The sequence below is a fragment of the Phaenicophaeus curvirostris genome, chromosome 6 (assembly GCF_032191515.1).
Source record: "Phaenicophaeus curvirostris isolate KB17595 chromosome 6, BPBGC_Pcur_1.0, whole genome shotgun sequence".
NCBI classification, from domain to species: Eukaryota; Metazoa; Chordata; class Aves; order Cuculiformes; family Cuculidae; genus Phaenicophaeus; species Phaenicophaeus curvirostris.
In genome coordinates this window covers 48,319,278-48,339,809 of record NC_091397.1, presented here as the reverse complement: position 1 = coordinate 48,339,809, position 20,532 = coordinate 48,319,278, and the positions used below count along the sequence as shown (strand labels likewise).

General features: G+C 49.9%; 1 protein-coding gene across 1 annotated transcript; it reads left to right on the top strand.

The window, feature by feature from the left end:
• Positions 1 to 997: 997 nt before the first annotated feature.
• GASK1A (golgi associated kinase 1A) lies at positions 998 to 17,988 on the top strand. The gene is made up of 5 exons (XM_069859059.1): positions 998 to 1,043; positions 12,326 to 13,141; positions 15,576 to 15,698; positions 15,946 to 16,049; positions 17,058 to 17,988. The coding sequence occupies exons 1-5, from the start codon at positions 1,041 to 1,043 to the stop codon at positions 17,266 to 17,268; spliced, it is 1,257 nt and encodes a 418-aa protein (XP_069715160.1). The 5' UTR covers positions 998 to 1,040; the 3' UTR covers positions 17,269 to 17,988.
• The last annotated feature ends 2,544 nt before the right edge of the window (positions 17,989 to 20,532 follow it).

Here is a 20,532-nt window from a genome sequence, read left to right as displayed (position 1 = left end):
AAATGCCATTTAGGATGGACCCTAGACCCAGGTGGTGGGATAGAGCTGCACTGGGTGGGGGCTGTGGGGCTCACTGCGCCCAGACCTGCCATGTGGTGTGAAGTCTCCTTCCCTGGGATTCTGGGGTCAACCCTCTCCAGGCTACCTGTGGACACTGTGCACCCTGGGCATCTGGGAAAAGCAAGCACTTGACCACCCTAAAGATGATTTTAGTGCATGAATGTCTTTTAGGTGGAAAAGAAAATTTCTCCCAGGGCTGCAGGCACCCCGGGCACTGGTGTGGCACAGCTGTTTGCTGGGCTGTTACTGAAAGACAAAGCAATGTTAATAAAAACCTGCAAAAGGCATTTTCTCAGACACCCGTGAGCTGGCTGGTAGCTCTCTTTCCCGGCTCCAGGGCCAATGTGGTCCCTGGGGCTCTGCCCGTCCCTCTGCTTGTCTGGCACTGGGATCACTAGGGCTAGGAAAAAGCACGTGCATCTTCAACCTCCTTTAGCTGTGCTTCTTGGCTCAAATTGGCCCTTGGTATTAAAAAGGAAAAAAAAAAGAAAAAAAAAGAAAAAAAGCAGCAAGAAGGGCTTTTATTGTGAAAAAGAGACTCTTCAAATGCCTGTTTCCCCCTTCCCAGCCTCTCCGCTCCCCTCCCCACAGGGAGGTGGATCTGGGATGAGGCAGGGTTTGAAAATTTGCAGCTGAAGTTTGAAGGGTGCCCTCCTGCCTGTGGGGGGAAAGAGAAGCGGCCACCCAGCAGCTCCCAGCAAAGCAGAGTGAGGCAGCGGAGGCTGCAGAGAGCCTGCATGGTCACCCCTGGGTGACAGCCTCCCGCTGTGGTTAAGAGCTGGGGTAGAGGAGACAGGCTGATTAGTTGCTGCAGGAGGTTTTTTTATTATTATTATTATTGCTATTTTTAAACTTTTGTATTTTGTGTGTGTTCTTGGTGTTGTATGGAAGTGCCACAGATGGCCAGCATCCAGCGCAGGAGGTGACTGTGCCGTGTCTGAAATACACGAGGAGGAGAGCATTGACCGGTGCCGCGAGACATGGTAGGATTTAGGGGTTTCTTTGCCGAGCTGGTGGTGGGAAGCAGCGCTGGGTCTCCTCAGGGGCACTAACCCCATGGGACAAGGTGCGAGGCCATGTCCTGACTGTTTCTATTGTGGGACAAGTTGAGTGAGACCCCTTGGAGGATCGGGGCATGGTGAGGGAAGCAAGACACAGACCACTCTGGCACGTGCTTGTCCTTAATAGCACTAGTGGTGGACAAAACAGATTGTAAGGATGTCCGTAAAGCCAGTGCCTGGGACTGCTGTGACCAAAGGCACTGCTGTTGACCAGGGAGGCGATTACACTTCTTCAGCTGAAACCGAGGTTTTTTAAGAGCCCGGGTGGCATCACTTCAGGCAGGTGAAGAGTGTGGGGCAAGGGCAGCAAAGTGCAGATAGACTCAGAAAGCGTGAAGAGTCCCTCCACGCTCTCCATCCAGTCCCCACAAAGTGCAGTGCTTTCATCAAATAGTCACAAAACCAGCCAGTTTGGCAAGGGAAGAACCACCCCTCCCCCCCTACTCCCCCGCACTGAGAAATCATAGAATAACCAGGTTGGAAGAGACCCACCGGATCATCGAGTCCAACCATTCCTATCAAACACTAAATGTTGTGTTCCCCAGCATTAGCAGATTTACCTGCATCCCCAGCACATTCCAGACCTTAGGGTGGTTTTTCATGTTGTCTAGTCTTCATGCTCAAGGTTAGGACATCCCTTGGCAACTGGTTTATAGACCCAAGCATGAGCCGGCTGAGCTGCGATGAGCCCACCACCTCTCCCCAGTCCTGCTTTCCTGCTGGGGAACAGCCATGGCATCACACTGGGGGTTTTACACCATGGGGGAAGGATCCGCTCCACTCCACCACCTCAGGCTTTGCAAAGCTCATGTAGGGCAGGATTTGCAAATGTGTGTGATGGATGAGCCAAGGAGGCGCCTGGTGCTCTGGCAGGAACTGGTGCTTTGGTGTCACTTGTGTTGCTGAAACGTTTTTATGTCCTCAAGAGTGTGATGATGACTCAGAGCACCTCTGGGAGCAGTGGTGCGATGCCAGCTTTCACCTGAGTGTGTGAGTGTGTGTGTATGGGGAACACTGATGGTGTGGTTTATACTTTGCATCCTACAGTTTGCATAGGCTATTTTGAGTTTCCTAATTAATGAACTTCAGCAGCTGGAAAACCAGGCAGGACTGGGGCTCGTGTCACCCATTTTGGGATTGGAGATAACTCCTCTCTGTCAAAGAAAAAGCAAGGCAGCTCTTCCCGCACCAGCCTTTCGTCTGCAGTAACACTTTCCTGTACAAACCTTCACTATGAAGCCTTTCAAACAGTATATAGCCTGTGCCAGGTACCTGGTGTGGGCTCCCTTGCGAGAGCAGGGTATTCAGTTTTTGCCAGGATTTCCATTCTGCCTTGGCAAGGGAAGGTCTGGTTCTGCAGCCCTTTCCCCTTTGTGGGCTCCTTTACTGATTGCTTTGATTTCACCAGTAATACAGGTCTTTTCTGGGCATTTGTAGGCAGAGCAGTGATGGCCACAAGGAATAAATTCAGACTGTGCCCTAAACTGATCATCTTGTTGCTTCATTTTTTACTTCTTTCAAAATCACCAGGAGTGAGAGCTCTTGCAGAAACCCAGAAAGATCCCAGCTGTGAGCTTTGCTGCTAGTACAGAGCACATGGACTTGCAGCTGGCTGTTTGTTGGATCTGGCGGCTCTACGTGTCCGACCTGCTGGAGTGGTGAGGGTTGGGGGATGACTGCATAACAGAAACATCTTCTTTCTTCTGATTTCAAAATCTGCCAGCTAGTAATTTCCAACTGCTCTGTCATTTGCCTAATATAAGGCAGTCTAAAAAAGACGGACTGATTATACTTTATTAATCCTCTAGCATAGACGCCAAATGCCTTGATTCCCACTTGTGTTTCAAATGTTCAATAACTCCAGTCTGCCTGCAGCTATTTGCTTTGCCCTGAAGGAAAAGGCCCTCTTTTGGGGGCCACGCATCACTAGTGCTCCTACTGTGTTCCTCCACCTGTTCACCCTGTGAGGTTCACTGAGAGAAGGAGAAATGGGATGGAGTGTGGCCGTTTGCTGGCTTTGCCTGGGATGGGGTCTGTGGGGCACAAGCAGCACTCAGAGTCAAGCAGCAAGCAGCTTTCTTGCCCTTTTGTTCACTTTAAAAAAGGATGGCTTTAACGGAGGAAAACAGGGTTACTTTTCTGCAACTGAGACCAAGGTTTGTATGAACAATTCTGTTTTCAAGAAAGCCTGCAGGGCTGAAAGGCCCCACTGTCCTCCTCATCCCTCCCCTTTGGAATCCCACGAATGCACTTTCTTGCTCTCCAGGAAGGCAAAAACACCTGACAGCCAGCTTGGGGAAACCCAACCAGTTGACTTGGGCAAAGGCTGAAATGACAGCAAGGGCTGCCCCTCGCCAGCATTGCCGAAACAGGTTTTGGGAGACTCCACTGGGCACTGAGCAAGAGCTCTTCTTCCCCAGTGCCGGTCTGCTGGTTAGAAATGGAAACTGAAAATGAGTGGATTAAAATCCCCGTTCCCCAAAATATAGACAACACGTGACACCCCCCCACTTCCCCCCATAAAACAAACAAAATAGGATTGGGGTCCGAAATATGTAGAAGAGTTTTAGCAGTTTTTCAGGTACTCATCAGCAGGTTTGTTAAACTCATCAAGAATGAGAAGGAAATAAAATATGATGTTATTTGAACGTGTTCCATGCCGTATTAAATGCAGCCCAGAACAAAAAAAGACGTGGCTTTCTAGCACTTCTGCTCTTTGCTGTTGCTGTGTGTAGAGGAGCTGAAGCAGTGCAGCCCCACGGGGGATGCCAAATCAAAGCTGGTGAGCAGCCCAGAGGTACAGTGAGAGAAGCTGTTTTGGGGGGGGGGGGAGTGAGGAAGGAGATCCACGGCTGCTTCCCAGACTGTTGCTATTAATTCCCTGGGTTTGGGAATTCCACAGAAATTATTAGAATGAGCCACTTGCTGTGACTGAAACTGAAGTGCTGGGGAGCAGGACTGTCGGTTCCTGAATGCTGCACGGGACAAAGCATATTGTTTTTCACCAGAAGAAATCCAGGCATTTCAAGGCACTGTGTGTGCAGGACTCAGCGGAAAGGAGTCCAGCCCACAGGCTGCAGGCTGCTGTCCTCCTCCGAAGCATCCCCTGCTCAACCCCTCACAAACAAAAGCAAGACTGTTCAAAATGAATGGGGGCATGAGGCACAGAGGTTGCACAAAGGCAAGTCACATCTGTTTTGCCAGGGAAGGGGCCCCCTTCATGCTGTTTCAGCAGGCAGATGGGAAAGCTGCTCTGAAAACTTCTGGAGCTGAGTGCAACAGGCTGGAGGAGGGGGGAAAGGGAAACCTGGCAGGATCTTGCAGTGCGGGGAGTAAGAGAGCAACGGTCGCTCAAAACCACTGCTTTCTCTCCTTGCCATCCCTGCCAGGATTCCTAAGTTGTGCTGCTCTCATGTAGGTGTGAGGGCTAGAGGAATGAGCAGGCACGGTTGAGGGAAGATGAGAAGACCTCCCATGTCCCGTGATGCTGGTAGGGCAATTTAGATTCAGGACTGCTCAGATCCTTGCTGATTCCGGTGCACACGAGGTGCTCTTTTGGGGCCACAGTGTCCTGGATGGGTCAGATGCAGGTTGATACCACTTCAGATACAGCTTTTAATGGTCAAAAGTAACGGAAAGGTTTGCACATGTGAACAGCAGCAGACCCATGCATCTTAGTAACATGTCCTGAAAGACAACCAGCAATCCCTTAGGAGATGTGTCTCCAAGAAGCAGAAGACCCAGCTAGGTGCAAGAGTCTGCAGTAAAGGTTCTGACTCTGAACTTGGATAGGAGAAGGCTGAGGCATCTGCAAGTTTTTAATTAACTAACTTTAAGCTAAAGAAATATGGCATCCTGGAGACTGTTGATTTTTGTAGTGCTTTGTGTTGACTTCTGGGATTAAACTGGAGGGGTCCTTGGTGTACATAGCATCAGGATGAAAAGCACCCTGTCCATCCCTCACTGACCTGAATATTAACTTTCTGCAAGCCAACAGATTTACACAGTGGGAGAGAGGAGAATCATGAATCTTTCCTTTTTTTCGCTTGATTTACGGATAAAGGCAGTGTCATCACAGGAAAAGCAAGTCCCAGCTGGTACTCTGCAGGGCTTTAGGACACACCCAGTGCATGACATGGCATATTCTCTCCATGTCCCCCAAGTGGCAGCTTTGTCCTTGACTGCATCAACTGTACTCCAGAGTGCCATGGGTGGCCATCCATCTCCTCCGTGTGTCCTCCATTGCCTGCCCCAGGTCCTCCATAAAGATGCTGAACGGGACATTTGGGGTGCTGTGAGCCTTGCTGCTTTTGTAGGCTACTCTGTGGGGTTTACAAGCCCATGTTTCAGCTGTACTTGTTTGGTCTGTAACTCAACTGGGACCAGCTGCTGCAATGCGAACAGCACTGATATGTAGAAGGGCTTTCACCACTCCCTGAAGATTTTGTTCAAAATGGTCTTTTGGATGATTAGGTGTGTGAGTAGAGCCAGTGCTCAACTTATGGCTGAGAAGAGAAGTAAACCGCAGGACCCTAAATTTCAGTAAAGCAGACTTCCAGCTCTTCAAGGAGTTACTCGGTACTTCAGAGAGTAGTGGTCAATGGCTCAAAGTCCAGATGGAGATCCGTGATAAGTAGTGTCCCTTGGGTCCATACTGGACCCAGTGTTGTTTAATATCTTCATCAATGATATAGACAGTGAGATTGGGTGCACCCTCAGCAAGTTTGCAGATGACACCAAGCTGAGTGGTGCAGTTGCCGCACCGGAAGGACAGGATGTCATCCAGAGGGACCTGGACAGGCTGGAGAAGTGAGCCTGTGAGAACATCATGAGGTTCAACAGGGCCAAGTGCAAGGTCTTACATCTGGGTCGGGGCAATCCCCGTTTTCAGTACAGGATGGGGGATGATGTGATTGAGAGCTGCCCTGCAGAGAAGGACTTGGGGGTGCTGGTTGATGAGAAGCTTGACATGAGCCAGCAATGTGCGCTCACAGCCCAGAAGGCCAACTGTATCCTGGGCTGCATCAAAAAGAAGTGTGGCCAGCAGGTCCAGGGAAGTGATTCTGCCCCTCTTTTCCTCTCTTGTGAGACCTCACCTGGAGTATTGTGTCCAGTCCCAGAATCCTCAGCATAAGAAGGATGTGGAGCTGTTGGAACGGGTCTAGGGGAGGCCACAAAGATGACCAGGGGACTGGAGCACCTCCTGTACAAGGAAAGGCTGAGAGACTTGTAGTTGTTCAGCTTGGAGAACAGAAGGCTCTGAGGAGACCTATAACAACCTGAAGGTGCTACAAGAAAGCTGGGGAGGGACTGTTTACAAAGGCTTGTAGTGATAGGACTAGGGGCAATCCTTAAGGTCCCTTCCAACCCAAACTATTCTATGATTCTATGAAAATCTGGCAAAATTTTTTAACGTTTTAAAGTTTTGCCCAGGGGAATTTAACTTGGTCATTTTCTGGTTTGGTTTTGGACACGCTGGTGGGAATGCTTGTGTGCCATCTGTGAGTACTTCGCTGACTCTGCAGGGAAGAAGCCAGCGCCATGTGGTGATGTATCAGGTTTCCCAGTGTTTGCTGTGACTCCCTTGCATACAGTTTGTGGGAGCACAGTCCCCGTTCCCACCTCCACAGTGCCCAGCTTGAGCTTCCCAAGCCTCTGGTAGGGAGCAACATGTGGAAGCGGGTCTGCAGGGGCACCTTGAGCAGGCAGTAAACCCCTGCTGCATCCCTGCCCTGGCACTGAACAGGATGGCCTTCAGGGTGTCCTCAGGATGCCAAAATGCTGTGGAGTCAAGTTCTTCTCCCCTTCAAGGGCATTTTGGAGGAAATAAACACAATCTCTGGCTGAAACGCACCCGTCCCCACCCAAAAGCTGGTGCAGGTCTGCTAGGAATTATGGCCCCTTTGATGGATCACGAGGCTACGTGAAGGGCCAGCCTTTCTTTACACCCTGTGGCAATGCAGGTGCAGGTAGATGGCAATGGGATCTGGTGATGTACCCATGTGTGGGGAGCACAGTGGACCTGCCCCCCAGAACAGCTGCTCTGATCCAGGGCTACCTTTGAGGCTGGCAGTCCTCATTTAATAACTGTCTTTAGTAAATTCCCACTCTGCAAGCCATCTGTCTTCCCTGAGCAGGATGATATAGAAAGGCACTTAAGCGCTTGAATGATGGGCTACGGATGCTGCCAAAGATTTCCTTCTGCTCAAGTTTGCCCAGAGTCACTCTGGAGGTGGAGGGGTTTTGTCTCCTTCCATATCCTCAAGCACAGTTACGGGTCCCCAGCTGTAAGCTTAGCCCACATGCCATGCCCTTACAAGCCAAAAAACTCCTGGATAAAAGCCAAAGGAAGGGGCTGTTCCCCTACTAGGTCTGGTTGACATAGCCGCTCTCTGCCTCTCTCTCTGCTGCCCCAGGAGCTGCAAGGCTCTGGAGACATTCCCAGAGGCAGTGGGCAGCTAGAGAAGGTTTCCCAGCTGCTTTTCAAGCAGTCTTTGTTAAAATTGGTCACGGTGGGCTGCGTCTCCTGCTGCCCAGGCGGTTTTGTGGTTCATTTGGCAGGCAGTGAGCTCAGTGCTGGGAGGGTAAGCACAGCTCTGTGTGTTGCGCTGCCCTGTAAAGCTCCCCTGCACGGTGTGCATCCAGATAAATGCACATATCTGCTTTTAACTTGCTCACTGATAGCTGTGGGAACCTAGGACAGGCCAGGAGCTAAGGTGGACATGACCACAGTCGAGCCATCCCAGCTGCCTTGGGCACCTCTTTGGGATGATGGGATTTGCTGCTGAAGTGCTGGTGCAGGGTCAGGAGCAGCCATCTGGATGCCAAAGGAAAGCAGGGATGAAACCCACTTTTAAAGGCCACGTATTTCTGTGGTGTCCTTCTAGTTTATGGGCTGTTTCATACATTCTTGCATAATGAAGTCTGGGGTTTGTCTTTGTTTTCTTTCAAGATCCACAAAGGCAATTTAATGCACTTTGAAAAGAAATTGAAACCAGGCTTCTCTGCTTCAAATTCTGCCAAGGTTCAAGCATCTTAGGAATACAATGTCAAGGATAAACCCCACCCCCAACCACACTTAGAAAGTTTTATCCTCAAGCAGCCAGGCTGCACAGGCTCTCCACTGTGCCTTTGAAAGCCTGGGCTGTGTGTTCCTCTGATGAGCAAGGATATACATTTTTTACCTATTGGCATCTTGGAACAAGCAGTACCTCTCTAAAGCCTTTTTATGGGTTTTGCCTGTAGCTTGCCCACTGGGAAACAGACCTAATTTCTGCAGAAGACATGCTGTGCTGTCAATGTGTCAGATTGGCAAAGCAGAGCTCTACGTATGGTTTGCATTTCTGACTGAATTGAAGCCATAGCTTAAACTGCTGCATTTTTTTTTACAGCATGGGCTCAGAGGAAGTCTCTTTGGAAAAGTATTTATCCTGGGCTTGTAAATATGGTATTATTTCTGCAATGTTCTATGATCTAGTTTCTTATGAAATTTGCAATATCAATTGCCAGAAATAATAGAGATACTGTACTTGCACCTTTTCTTTTTTTTTTCTTTTTATTGTTGATGTGGAAAGGAAACTTTGAGCAGGCTGGAGAAGGGAGCCTGCAGTGTCCCTTGCCCAGATTCACAGTGCAGGGTTTCAAGTTCAGGATAGGAAAGAAATGAAGCACTAACTTGTAGTGCCAAAACCAGAGCTTGCTGACAGAGAAGACAAAGTGGGTTTGAACAGTAATGATGTTTTAACCACTTGGTCTGTAAACTGACTTGACGATGAAAAAATGACAATTGTTGCCATCCATTTGGCATCCACTGCTCCCCAGCTGTGGATTAAAAAGGATTTTTTTCCTGCAGAGCTTCCAAGGTTCTCCAAGTGGCTTTCACATGCACACACCCTGCCAGGATACTTGAATTTTTGGCAGCCAGGTTCTTTGCACACCCAGGGATGGTGTAAGCTGCCAAAGTGTTATTATTGGGTAGATAACAAAAATTATCACCCTGCAAATCCTCTGTGCAGAAAAAAAGGGTTACAGCAGGGTTTGGTGAGAGCAAGGTGGGTCGTGTCTCTCCAGATGGATGGGACTGGAAAAAGTTACCCAGGGAAACATGAATTGGGAAGAGAACTTGGCTGGATGCAGATGCAAGTATTGATATTTACAGTTAATCCTCTCCATTAGGATTTACTCCATAGATGTCATTGCAGTTAATTCAGTGTACTTTGAGGTTGGAGGGATAGATTGTGAAGCACTTACAGTGATGACCTGAAAGGAGTGTGGATATCAGAATATTAGGATTTGGCCTTTTTATGCCACACTGTTGTTTTCTTATGGTTAAACTATGACTTGGACATTGCACCTCCCCTACACTCTTGCTCAGGATGTCAGACTTGGCTTGCGGGGGCTTGGGAATAGGCATGTGTCTGCTCTCTGCAGGACTTGCTTGAAATTCAGGGCATGAAGGATTTGGGTAGCTGAGCTCAGGTGCCACCTGTGTTATTTGACATTGGCTTTAGTTCCACAGTGAATCATTATCTCATCCAATTGGGAGAGAGCAGGGGAGGCATTGCAACCAGCCACTTGACCAAAGTCCTGCTGTCTCTCAGGACTGCTCAGGGGTATTCATTCTCATTTCCTGCCCAGAAAGGGGCCTAGGGCAATAATTTATCCCATAGCATCATGCCTGGAAGAGTTAGAATCATTGAATCATAGAATCACCAGGTTGGAAAAGACCCATCGGATCATCGAGTCCAACCATTCCTATCAACCACTAAACCATGGCCCTCAGCACTTCATCCACCCGTGCCTCAAACACCTCCAGGGAAGGTGACTCAATCACTTCCCTGGGCAGCCTGTTCCAGTGCCCAATGACCTCTTCCGTGAAAAAGATTTTCCTAATGTTCAGCCTAAACCTCCCCTGGTGGAGCTTGAGGCCATTCCCTCTTGTCCTGTCCCCTGTCACTTGGAAGAAGAGGCCATCACCCTCCTCTCTACAACCTCCTTTCAGATGGTTGTACAGAACAATGAGGTCTCCCCTCAGCCTCTTCTTCTCCAGGCTAAACAACCCCAGCTCTCTCAGCCGCTCCTCATAAGGCCTGTTCTCCAGCCCCTTCACCAGCTTTGTTGCTCTTCTCTGGACTCGCTCCAGAGCCTCAACATCCTTCTTGTGGTGAGGGGCTCAGAACTGAACACAGTATTCAAGGAGCGGTCTCACCAGTGCCGAGTCCAGAGGGAGAATAACCTCCCTGGACCTGCTGGTCACGCCGTTTCTGATAGAAGCCAAGATGCCATTGGCCTTCTTGGCCACCTGGGCCAAGCCTTGAATAACCCTGCCCGTGCTCTAGGACATGACATCACTCTCTCAATCGTCTCACCCTGGACTCGCTCCTTTTCACTCTGGGCCTTTAAGCGAAGTCCCCCGGCAAGTCAAAGCCCCGCACCACAGCACTGCCTCCCGGCAGAGGTTGGCGTAAGACACGTCTGAGCATAGAATTTAGCCCGGTGGATATATTTTGCTGCACTAAATTGTATTTCTGGGAGAGAAACAATTAAATGAGTTATAAAGCTGAATCACTCCAGATGCACCATTGCTGCCTCTTACAGGCTGCATTAAATTTGCGCAATCCTCAAGAGGGAAGCCTCAGAGGAAAACCCGCAGGGATGCTGCCAGTGAGTTAGTGGCTTTGCAGCTCTTCTCATTTGCCTCGACTGATGGAGTGTCATTGGAGAGACGTGGCTCCTCATGATGGGGCAGTCTGCAGCAGCCTCTCCGCAGTGTGAGCATGAAGCTTGATGGATTTTAGGATGTACTGGATGAGCTTATGAAGGGACTCGCACACTGGGGTCACCTGGGGCGGCTCCTCTTTGGGCTGGAGTTGTGCTGGTGGTTGGCCCCTGCAGCCAGTGGGAGGCTGCAGTCCTAAAAGCCCCATGGCTGGAAATGTTTCTGCTTGCTCATCTGTCTTCTGGAATTCATTCTGGTTGCTGGCTCTTAACCTCCCCAGATTTTTAGTCCTTTTATTTCCCCAAGATTTTCGTCTTATAAGCAGTCTCTTACCCCTTCTTTGGTGATATATTATCTTGCTGTGTCTGCTATGGATATACATATGCTTCCAAAATAAATAATTACAAAAAAATGTATCCACTCAAGCATTACCTTGACTTCCAATGTGGGTTCAAGCCACTTGGAAATGCCTGTTGTAAAGTGGAAAAATAGTGCCAAGGTGCCTTTTGCCACTCCAGCCTCCAGAAGCATGTTAGACTGCCCAAGCCTGGGTGAGTGGCACGGGTGAAGTGAAACCTGGGGATGAGGTGGGGTGGGGGGATCTCCCAGTTCTGCCCCATCACTTCCCTCCACCTCACCCCGAATGGAATGTGCTGCGCTCAGGGCAACCCCAGCCCTGTGCAAGTGGGATTGCTTTAGGCCAAAATGGAGATAATAACAACGTGGGGAGACTTGCTCATAACAGCCTTTCCAGCCTATATAATTTTTATAGGTCTCTTCAGAGTAGAAAGTATGACTAAAAGGAGGGAGGGGATGGGGAAGTCATGTGTTTAAAGATATATACACCCAAACTTGGTAGTACCCATCTAAAGGCAGTTCCTTGGTGCTGGGAATCAGAATAATTAAGGTTTTGGATACGGCAGTTTGCATCCCTTTGCATCCCTATAAGCTGCCACAGCTCCCGATTGGCATCTGGAACTACTTTGCTTTTGCTGGATGCAGTGATAGGCAGAGCTCCAGAGGCCATGTCTCGGCGTGTGTTGAGATGTCCTGCAAATGAGGAGATGGGGATCCGGGTTGTGGGTTTGATGTGCAACCAGGACAGGAAACACCGAGGGTGACCAGAGTAAGGTCTGGAGATAAAGACCTCTTAGGAACTGGAAAGCGTTCGCGTCCAGTCTGCAGACATGGCAATGCTGGTGGTGGGTCAGCCCTTGATCTAAGGGACTTCTGAAGACAGCAGAGCTGATTTAAGGCACAAATCATGCCACCAGCCATCTCTTCCCTGCTTACAGTGCTGCAGGAGCCACGAGTGCTTGGGGAACAGCTTTCCCAGGGAGCCCACAAAAAAAGGGGCTGCTCTTCTAAAGCAAACCCTGTTACACTTATTGAGAGCTCTGTCTGGGGCTGGGAGGCACACAAGTCTTGGAGATCCTTGACCAAAGCACTGCACGGGGCCCCCCATTAACGGTGTCTCTCCCTGCAGGCTCAGCGACCATGGCGAAGGACGGGGCTGAAGCCCCCTGCCCCAGCAGCCCTCGGGGTGCTGCTGGCCCTGGCCCTGCTGGCCCTCACCCATCTGCCCCCACCACCGGACCAATACCCCCACCCACTGCCAGCATTGTCGCCCCCAGGCCCCCAGTGGAAGGCGGCTGCTCCCCTATCTCGGGGACAAGCCCGCAGTGAAAGGCTTCCCACAGCTACCACTTATCTGAAGTGGGACCAGCCCCATGGATGGAGCAGGAGGCAGTGGCGGAAGGTGGCAGGGGAGATGCCCCCGTGGTTCTCCAATGATGATCTCCAGAAGATGCACCTGCTGGCCAGAGGGCAGGTGATCTCCAAGACCCGTGTCCCAGCCCATGGGCAAGTTCTGCGAGTGGAGCTTCAGGCTGTGGGGGATACAGAAGGGGACACTTCACCAGCCAGCCCAGAGGGAGACTGCTGGAATGGGCGCTGTGGGCTCATCAAACGCCCCAGAGACATCTATGAGGTGCTGGCCTTCCACTTGGACAGAGTGCTGGGGCTGAACCGCAGCCTGCCTGCCGTGGCCCGGCGCTTCACCAGCCACCTCCTGCCCTACAGCTATACTGATGGCTCCCTGCGACCCATCATCTGGTGGGCACCTGACCTCCAGCACCTGGAGGATGCCAACAATGACCAGAACTCCTGTGCCTTGGGGTGGCTACAGTACCAGGAGATGCTGCGACCCCGTGGACCAACACTGGCAACTGAGGATGCTCCCTGCTCCAGCATCCCACATGGCGAGTGGAGCCGCCTGGCCCTCTTTGACTTTCTCCTTCAGGTAGGATTGCGGCAATGGAGACCATCCGTCCCACCGATGCTGCTTAGATTCCCCTGTGCCCGCCTTGTCTGACCACGAGTTCCTTCTCTGCAGGGTCACATAGGCTGTGGCTTCTTGGGATGTATTTTTGGTCATTGGCTCATTAGGAGAGCAACAGAGATCTGTGCAAAAGCGGTTTGGCCCAAGCATGATCTGTGCTTGGGGCTTACAGGGAAATGCAGGCAGGTTTCAGACATAGTGACTCTACTCTCATGTGGCCAAGCCTTCTTCTGGCATGGCTTCATTGGCTTCACTTTCTGTGGATGCCAACAGCTTAGGACAGGGCATCCCTAGGGACAAGTAACATATTCTGCATCAGCCCCATCCAATCCAACTCCAGGGCTGCACTGCTGGTGTTGGAAATCAGGAACCTTGACCCTTTGTATGGCACTGCTTTCCTCCTCAGGATAAATAATGCTTAATCGTCTGTCTGGAAAATCATACCCTGCTGCTATGAGGGATTATGACAGCGTCCCAGAGAGTTATCATTTCTTAAAGGGCATCTGTGAGGAGGCAAAAGTGGTTTCTATGGAAAAAAGCCACTTCAGGCATCTTGGGGCTGCAGCTTTGATTATCAGATAAGAGGAAACCACCTGAAAGGGCAAGTATTTAAATAAAGAAAGAAAGAAGTGAAGAAGAAGAAGAAGAAAAAAAAAGGACTATTAAAATATGTGTACTCACTATTCTCTCTTTTTTTTTTTGGCAACGCCTGACCATTAATCTTTATAACCTCAGACTGTGGCTGGCAGAGGTGCAGCAATCCTGGCTGGGCTTGGAAGTATTTTAGCTGAAACAGCCAGAGAAATGAGAAGATTAACCAACCCCCTTCTCTTCCCCAGGCCAAAATGCCACCGAGTGCAATGGAAAAGCTGAGTCTGCAGGAGAAAGTACCTAGTTTTAAGGAGACTTTCCCTTTGAGGGCTGAAGCAGCACAATGATAAGTCCTAGGGCAGTCCTCAATAAGGTTCTCCTCAATAACTCCTATGGGATCCTCCCAGATGAAAAAGTTATGTAAAGGTAAAGAGCCACCAAGTCAGCAGCATGTTATAGAAGTGGAATAGCATCCTTCAGAAATGGCTTTAGCCTCTCATAGCCCTTGCTGGGGAAGGAGAAGCTGCCAGCTTTGAGCTCTGCTGTACATTGAAATCCTGGTTCTTTTCTTGAGTTACCTATAAAATTGATCTGCTTCTGTATCTGTTTCTCTTGGTGTTGCCATAAGGGAACATCGCTCTTGGTGCGCAGCTTTACCAGGGGCAAAACATCAAGCCCAGTGGAAAGGAAGCAGCTGTCGACAGCTCTGTCCTGCCCTTTAAAAAGGGCCAAAAGTACAGCAACTCCAAAGCCCTGCAGCTGTGTCCTTGCCCTGTGGCATGCCTCTCCCAGCTGGGGGAAGAACAAGGCAGCTTTCCCTGGAGGAAGCTATTCCAGGATGAGTCATGGCTGGAAAGCCCTGTTGGACCCAAGAGAATGCTCTGAGGTGGTCAAGCTTCACATGGGACCAAAATGGGGCTGCAGAGGAGCTTCTTACAGCTTCTTAAGCTTGGATGGGAGAAATGGTTCACATATTTATGTTACAACAGGTACCCAGTGTCCCATTCATTAGAGCCGTTAAGGCTCTCGTGAGTAGAAATAAAAATAAATAACCAGGGAAGGGCCAGAGGAAGGGAGGTATCACCAACATGTCAGCACTGCTCTCAGCATCTCCACAACTGGGTAGTCCCTTCTGGGGAAGCTTCCATCTGGCACCTCAGTGGATCCAGCAATGATCTACCTCTGTCTCACAGGTGCTTGGGGGCAGGTGAATGGAAGCTTGAGTGCATTTAGTATCTCTGTAAGTCTTCTCAGGTTATCATCTCCTTCTGTGCAGTCTGGAAAAGAACGTAGCAGGTGAGAGGAGCTGGTGTCCTGAGCTTTCCAGTAGATAGACCAAGGGAGGGTATGGAAGAAATGTGATGTTTTCTTTCATTTCAAAATCTTTCATGGCAAAAGACACTTTATCACATTTAACCGATGGGTGTCCCAGTGGAGAAAAGCTGACTTGAGTCCTTTATTAAATATCAAGGAAGACAGGAAATTATTAAGGAGCTCTGGTGTGGGACCAGTTTTACTTCTCAAAGGGTCTTGAATATAATGGCCATAGAAATCAAATATTGTGTGTTCTGCAGTACCTGACTTGTTGGTCTCTTCTCCAAGCCAAGCAGGTTTTGCGAGTCAGCTCAGCTTCTGAATGCTTCCTTGCCTCTCTCTTGCTCATTGGTATATTCAGCTTTTCCATTTCATGTCTGCTGAGGATGCTTAGAAATATTTTGTTTTCCTCCGAGCAAGAAAAGTTCACAGCTTTACCTCCCCACCCTGGACACGTGTCCTCACTAAGGTCCCCAAATGTCTTCTGCAGGTTCACGACCGCCTGGACCGCTACTGCTGTGGGTTTCAGCCTGATCCTTCTGAACCCTGTGTGGAGGAGAGGCTCCACGAGAAGTGCCGAAACCCAGCGGAGCTGGTCCTGGTCCACATCCTGGTATGTTCCTCTGAGGCCAAGATGAGGCCCTTGCAGGTGACGTTACAGCAAGGGGGCTGTAGGTCTCGTGACAATGCTGGGTCCATAATGGAAGGTGCATCTCAGCATGGAGATACCTTGGCTTTGGCAGCTCCTGGTCCCAAAATGCTCTCAGTATTTCTCAATGCATTAAAAAAAAACCAGCCTAACCCCCTGAAGTGGTGACTACCTGCAGTAAGTACACTTATCCTTCTTGTCCCACTGGTAGGTCCGGAGAAGTGCGCCGTCTCGCCTGGTGTTTATTGACAATGCAGGCAGGCCAGAGCACCCAGAGGAGAAGCTCAACTTCAGACTACTGCAAGGCATAGACAGGTAGTAAGGGCAATGCTTATTGTCCTGGGGGCATGTCCTGGGTGAGAGCTGATCTTGCATGCGTGGAACGGACACCAGCCCTATGTGCACAACTTTCTGCCACTCCTGGCCTCCCCACTTGAGCACCAAGTGAAATGAGGCCACCTCCCACCCAGGACAGGGCAGGTGGGTGGGCTTGCAAACCCATCACACATGCCTCTGCCCTGACCTACCTATTCATCCTGCTCTGGGTGGCTGACCGCAGTCTCCAAGGCTTATTTTCTCCTCTCTAATTGGCAGCTGCACAATCAATAAACAGGTATTTCAGCATTTCTTGCTTTGCTGCCAATCAGGCAGTGGGCAGGTTAGTGGACCCTTCATTTGGAGTCCAACGATCCATTTCTGATGGAGCTGGCCTGCATGCTCGCCATGAGCAGGAGTTTTAAGCAGGAAGCTTCTCGTCCCACGTTCCTCTGGGGGGACATGCATCTATGTCCTCCCATATGAGGACAGGCTGAGAGAGTTCGGCTTGTTTAGCCTAGAGAAGATAAGGCTCTGGGGAGACCTTAGAGCAGCTTTCCAGTACTCAAAGGTGGCCTGTGGGAAAGCTGGGGAGGGGGTCTTTATCAGAGAGTGCAGTGGTAGAACAAGGGATACGAGTTTTAAGTTGAAAGAGGGGAGATGGAGATTAGATACGATTTTCAGAAGAAATTTGTTTTACTGTGAGAGTGGTGAGGCACTGGAACAGGTTTCCCAGAGAAGACATGGATGCCCTGGAGGTGTTCAAGGCCAGGCTGCATGAGGCTTTGAGCAACAGATGTAGTGGGAGGTGTCCCTGACCGTGGCAGGGGAATTGGAACTGGATGATCTTTAAGGTCCATTCTGACCCAAATGGTTCTAAGATCCTATGATTTCTTCTAGGAGCACTGGGGTGGCCCTTGCTCAGGTGCCTGGCTGCTGCTCTCCTCCCTGCTCGACCTTCCCTGAGTAACCCCTTCCCTTCCTCTCTCTTTTCCTCCTCTGCTGCAGGTTCCCGGTGGCCGCAGTGGCCACTCTTCAGTCGGGCAGGTTGCAGAGCCTGCTGCTGGAGTCCCTCCGCATGGACCAGGAGCTCTGGGAGAGCCAAGGCGGTGCTGAGGGCCTCAGGCCCCTGCTTCAGACTATCGACAGGCGGGCGCGCATCCTGCTGCGGTACATCCAGGAGCACAACCTGACAGTGTTTGGGGACTCACCACACTGAACTGACCTCCAGCTGGCACAGTGGGTGCTGCCTTGCAAATCCTGGTGGCGACAGATGTATCTCACACCCTCCGCGTAGGGTGAGACTGCATGCAGGTGCTTGCCTCTCTAAAAGGTGCTCCCTCCCCTCCTTGTAGGATGCCCTGGAAAAGGAGATGGGATCACACAGAGTTGGAAAGAGGCAGAGGAGACATCTCCTGAAACAATCCACAACTGCTTGAGAAAGGCAATATTTGTTAAGTAATGGTCTCAGCATGGATTTTCAAAGGAGAAGCACATCCATGAGACTTTTTTGGGTGCCTTCATGCCTCCCACTCCAACAACTTCAAAAACTGGAGGCTCAGACAGTTGAACAGCCTACAGGGTCCCTGGAAAGAGTTAAAGAAGTGGTGAGAGGCACTGCTCAAGGCTGGGAGAAATCACTGGCAACCTTTTCAAGTCTCAACCTGGGATTTTTTTGATAATGCCTTTGCTGTTTCCAAAACATTATAGGCAGAGATGTGGGAGTGGTGTCAAGGAAAGTAGAGGGGACCTTCCTAAGTAGATCAAGCAGGGGCAAGTTACTTGAGATGAGTTCCATCCTTAGTCCTGTGGAAGAGGTGATGTGTGCCTAGGAGCACGTATAAACCACTGCCCAAGACAGGGCTAAGCAGGACCCTGGACCACGGGAAGGGCCTGGCAGTAGCTGCCTTCATGGAGCTTGTGGTGCCTTTCATCCCTGCACTGTACCTTGGCAGGGCTGGGCTTCTGCAAAGATATTTTTGGGGTATGGGATTTGCAGGTTTCAGTCGCTCACTCGCTCGTTCCCTTCACTGTCAGGGAATTAAAAGGCAAACCCATGCAAGCTCTGCTGCTTGTGAAAAACCACTCCTGCCTGCTCTCATAGGCACTGCTACATGAAACTCTTTCGAAGGCTTGCAGAAAAATCTTCTAACAAAAATGCCAGGCTATTTCAGCAGAAGACAGTCTAGTGCAAAATGCTTTCTGAGCATGCTGGCAGTTCCAGCAGAGGTCATCCTGCTCCTGTCACCTCCTTAGGCTCTTGCCTGGCAACCCATGCTGCTATCCTATTGCCCTAGCTTTGGAGAACACGGCCACTCATGCAGTTGGAGAGGCAGAAAAGGTGAGCTTTCGTGTCACTCCTGCTCCAGCCATCTCAGCACCATGCCAGTTACAGAGCCTGTAAGGGGACAATTTAATACCATAAGCACAAGGAATGGCCTCTTTCCCCCTCTTTCTTCTTGCGGAAAAGATGATGAAGCGAGTCATGGATGATATGAATCAACAAGCTGAAGTGCTCTCAGAAGGTGCCGGCATTCAACATCATGGGCACATCAACACCCAGAGCACCAGGAGCATCTTCCTAGAGTCCTGCCCTCCGTTTATGCAGGGAAAGCTGTACCACATCAGCCTTGCCTTCTCATGAGTTATCATCCAGTTTTCTGTGGGATGGATGACTCTCAAGGATGACTGGGGTGTGCTGAGACCGCAGCTTTTGCCTTGCCTTTGGTTCCATCTCTTGCCTCTGGTTGCACCTACTTGACCTTAGCATTGCAGAAAGCAGGGAGATTTTTCTAGGTTTTTTTTGCATTTCCTTGGTTGTAACGTGAGCTTGCTGGCTAAACAGGTGTGGGAACATCTGTAAACACTTATGCATGTGAATAAAAATCACTCTTCAATTAACAAGGAGATTGGTATGAATAAATGAGAGAAGCAAAAGCCATGATCTAGCTGAGACTAATCAGCAGTCTCCTTTAGTTAGTCATTTTTTCTGTGGACTTGCCTATGTAGTCAGCAAAGAGCACAGGCTATGATCTGTGGTCACAGAAATCCCACAACTGCTCAGGCTGTTTTAGTGTTTACCACGTAGTGTCAGGTTTGGTTTTCTCCATCTATGAATGTGTTGTATTTCCTATGATGAACTTATTTTTATGGGTTTATAACATAGTTATAAAAATTCATTCGGGGCCATGCTTGAAAAACAAGATCTCATCTCAGGAGTGATCCTGTTTTAACCGGACATCACTGGGCATCATCATGGATCCTGTTGGGGTGGAGTAACAAAAAAGGATGTGGTCCAAGCTGGCTATGTAGCTGGGCCAGGACTGCTTTGGCTTTAAGAAGGCAGCAGCAGCCAAGCAAGAGAAAAAAACAGTGGAGAAACAAGTTAAAACACATTCCCTGGGCTTGTAAGAGCTGAAGTGCAGTGGCTCCCAGACGGGGACAATTAAATGCACCCCCATCTTGCTCTTGCTAGCATTACATGCCTGCTAAAAGGACAGAGGAGAGCAGCATCAAGGAGCCAAGACCATTGGGAAAGTGAAGTTATCTGCGTACAAGTTCCCCTGGGGGGCCCAGCAGCGTGGGCACAAGGTACTACTTGTTCCATGTGCCACCCAAAAAGACTCAGAGCAAAAGCTTGATGAAGTTGTGCTCAGCCTTGTTCTTCCCTTTGTCACTTCAAGACCTGCTGGAAAAGTCCATAATGTTTTCCCTGAGGCCCCAGCAATGCTGCCACCAGAGATCCTTGCAGGAGGGCATCCCTGTAGCATCCCCATGCCCACTCTTGGCACCACCCACCCTGACTCCCTGCCAGCATTCGGAATCAGTTGAGAGCATGGGCATGTGCCCTCCTAGGGCTTCAGAAGAAGAAAACTCTTTCTTTTCACAGCAACTGAAATGGCATGTTTTGTGTTTAACAGACTGTGTTCATCCAGTGCCCTTCAGCTGGAAGAAAATAGGGCTGGGGGAAGGCAGGCAGGCACCAAATCAACTCCAATGAACTGAACGCATGCACACACGCGCACGTGAGCAAACACATGCACACCACCCCCACCCATGTGCACGCATGCACACACACTCTCTAGCACATATGCACACGTTTGCACAAACACACACACCAAAGGACACCAAATAGCCTTGGCAGCAGCCCCATACTGACTTTGGAGAGTGGCTTGAACACCTGCTGAAGCCACCACTGACTGGGTATGACACCAGTGGGGTGGCACTCAGGACCGGCGCTCAGAAACCCCAGAAAATACTCAGCAAAAACTGCACAAGCAGCTCCATGGCCACACGGGTGAAGTATGGCCTGGCTGCTGCCCGAAAGACAAGAGCTAGCAAGTAAATCCAAATTTATTGTTACATTGCCGGATATAAAAGTAATCTAGCTTTTAGAAAGCAATTTATTTATGCTTTCAGTACTTGCTTAAATATTTATGTGGAAAAGGAAAAAAAAATCCTCTCCGACACAGGGCTATCATTG

Coding starts and splice junctions, on each gene's coding strand:
- GASK1A (XM_069859059.1), top strand. Junction 13,142..15,575: donor TCTTTGACTTTCTCCTTCAG/GTAGGATTGCGG, acceptor TGTCTTCTGCAG/GTTCACGACCGCCTGGACCG. Junction 15,699..15,945: donor TGGTCCTGGTCCACATCCTG/GTATGTTCCTCT, acceptor TCCCACTGGTAG/GTCCGGAGAAGTGCGCCGTC.